Raw genomic sequence first — 2,665 nt, 5'->3', positions numbered from 1 at the left:
CCTTCAAAGGACTTGTCCCCCAGCTGTGATGGAGGCCTGCTGACCCCCTCCTCATTTCAGGAGCTGATCACCTCCACACCCCTGCCGAGTCCCTCCCACTTGCCATGGCCAAGGAGGCCAAGGTGAGTGAGCTGGAGGATGACCAACTGGCTGAGGAGGACCTCCCCGTCCTGGACAGTCAGTGAGTGTTCCTATTCCCTGCTATGGCTCTGGCTTGACCAGACTGGGGGTGACACCAGGGGGATCTCCTCACCCCCCTGGGGTGTCACCCAGGGCTGAGCCCAAGGAGCAGAACCAGCGGGAAAAGCTGGTGGTCTCAGAGGACTGCGAGCTCATCACAACAGTGGCCGTCATCCCCGGACGCCTGGAGGTGACAACCCAGCACGTCTACTTCTACGACGGCAGCAGTGAGAAGGAGGAGACAGAGGGAGGTAACAATGTGTGCTACTCAGGGGGTTCCTGCAGCAAGGCAGGGTGAGGAACCCCCCACCCATCCAATACCCCCCAGAAGCCCATCACACTGAGTGCTAGTTGTTTTGGGGGTGGGCTCCTCCCAGTCCCAGGGCGATGCTGGCCCCAATCACTGCCTTGGGAATGGGGGTTTGGGTGGATGGTGACATCCGTGGGGCTCTGTGTCCCCCCATCTCAGCAGGGATTGGCTATGACTTCAAGCGCCCCTTGTCCCACCTCCGGGAGGTCCACCTGCGCCGCTATAACCTGCGCCGCTCCGCACTGGAGCTGTTCTTCATTGACCAGGCCAACTACTTCCTCAACTTCAAAAAGAAGGTGGTGGCAACCTTCCCCCTGTCCCAAACCCTTCCTGGGGCAATAATGCTGCCCAGGCTCCAGCCACTCCATGTCCTCCCCTTCATCCCCCCAGGTGAGGAACAAGGTGTACTCCTGCATCCTTGGCCTGCGTCCCCCCAACCAGATCTACTTTGGCAGCCGGTCACCCCAGGAGCTGCTGAAAGCCTCAGGGCTCACACAGGTACCAGCTCACCCTTGCCCACCTCCACCCCATATTTCCCCTTCTTTTTGGCAAAGGTGAGGGTGCCAGCGTGGGATGGGGAAGCTCATGGATCAGGGATGGCCATGGGACTGGAGATGGCTGTAGGATGGGGATGGCCACAGAATGGGGATGGCTGTGGGACCAGGGATGGCCATGGAATGGGAATGGCTGTGGGACCAGGGGTGGCTATGGGACCAGAGATGGTCATGGGATGGGGATGACCATGGGAATTAATGTTAATGTTGAATATATCCAGAAATATTTTAACACAGTCATCTGGTAAGAACTGCCTCTGCCAACACATCTTGGCCACCCTTCCTTCACTCCAGAAATGGGTCCTGCGGGAAATCTCCAACTTTGAGTACCTCATGCAGCTGAACACAATCGCGGGGCGCACCTACAACGACCTCTCCCAGTACCCCGTGGTGAGCCCCATGTTCCCCCCGTGGTCCCTGCAGTGATCCTGTGCCCCACTCCAGCCTCACCCACCTCCCACCCCCCAGTTCCCCTGGATCCTGCGGGATTACGTCTCGGAGACCCTTGACCTCACCAACCCAGCAGTGTTCCGGGACCTGTCCAAGCCCATTGGGGTGGCCAATGAGCGGCACGCCCAGGACGTGAAGGAGAAGTGAGTACCCCACAAATGAGGGATGTGGGATGCGGGGAGCGTTTGGCTGGCTCCTGGTAGACCCCTCTCCGCCTCATCCCTAGGTACGAGAGCTTTGAGGACCCCACAGGCACAGTGGACAAGTTCCACTATGGCACGCACTACTCCAATGCAGCGGGGGTCATGCACTACCTGATCCGCACCGAGCCCTTCACCACCCTCCACATCCAGCTGCAGAGCGGCAGGTGGGTGCTCAGCGGGTGCTCCCCAGGTTGGGGACATTATGGGGGGACAAGCAGGCTCCAACCGTCTGTGCTACCAGGTTTGACTGCTCAGACCGGCAGTTCCACTCGGTGCCAGCAGCGTGGCAAGCCCGCATGGAGAACCCTGTGGATGTCAAGGAGCTCATCCCTGAGTTCTTCTACTTTCCCGAGTTCCTGGAGAACATGAACGGTGAGGGGCACCCATCGTCCCCACCATGGGGACAGCACCCACAGGAGCATGGCAGGGGTCAGCATCCCTCACCCCCTGCTTGCTCTGCCTGCAGGCTTTGACCTGGGCTGCCTGCAGCTCTCCAATGAGAAGGTGGGCGACGTGGTGCTGCCCCGGTGGGCACGCTCCCGCGAGGACTTCATCTACCAGCACCGCAAAGCCCTGGTGAGGTGGTGGAGCTCACCCAACCCCTCCTCCTCTCTCATCCCCGGGGGCCCGACCCCTCCGCCTCTCTCATCCCCGGGGGGTCACTGGAGGGGTGATGGTCATTCCTGGCCCACCCTGATGCCCCATCCTTGAACAGGAGTCAGAGTATGTCTCAGCCCACCTCCATGAGTGGATTGACCTCATTTTTGGGTACAAGCAACGAGGCCCAGCCGCTGTGGAGGCCCTCAATGTGTTCTACTACTGCACCTATGAAGGTGAGCCATGGGACAAACAGTGGGGTGAGCACCTGCCAGGTGGCTCTCCCCCACTGCCATGACCATCCCCATGCCCATCCCCAGGGGCTGTGGACCTGGATGCCATCGCTGATGAGACACAGAGGAAGGCTCTTG

At 60.2% G+C, this 2,665-nt stretch overlaps 1 protein-coding gene across 1 annotated transcript in view; it reads left to right on the top strand.

Moving 5' to 3' along the window:
* NBEAL2 (neurobeachin-like 2) overlaps positions 1–2,665 on the top strand; it is a 14,938-nt gene that overhangs the window by 9,166 nt on the left and 3,107 nt on the right. The window contains 11 exon segments of the mRNA XM_010024192.1: positions 61–181; positions 274–431; positions 653–786; positions 881–988; positions 1,339–1,434; positions 1,513–1,637; positions 1,721–1,861; positions 1,939–2,069; positions 2,164–2,273; positions 2,413–2,530; positions 2,615–2,663. Coding sequence (XP_010022494.1) covers positions 61–181; positions 274–431; positions 653–786; positions 881–988; positions 1,339–1,434; positions 1,513–1,637; positions 1,721–1,861; positions 1,939–2,069; positions 2,164–2,273; positions 2,413–2,530; positions 2,615–2,663 — 1,291 coding nt within the window.

This window comes from Nestor notabilis, unplaced genomic scaffold (genome assembly GCF_000696875.1).
Source record: "Nestor notabilis isolate BGI_N333 unplaced genomic scaffold, ASM69687v1 scaffold24921, whole genome shotgun sequence".
Classification (NCBI taxonomy): Eukaryota; Metazoa; Chordata; class Aves; order Psittaciformes; family Psittacidae; genus Nestor; species Nestor notabilis.
Note: the sequence above shows the minus strand (reverse complement) of the source record. Positions and strands in the feature narration are given on the sequence as shown.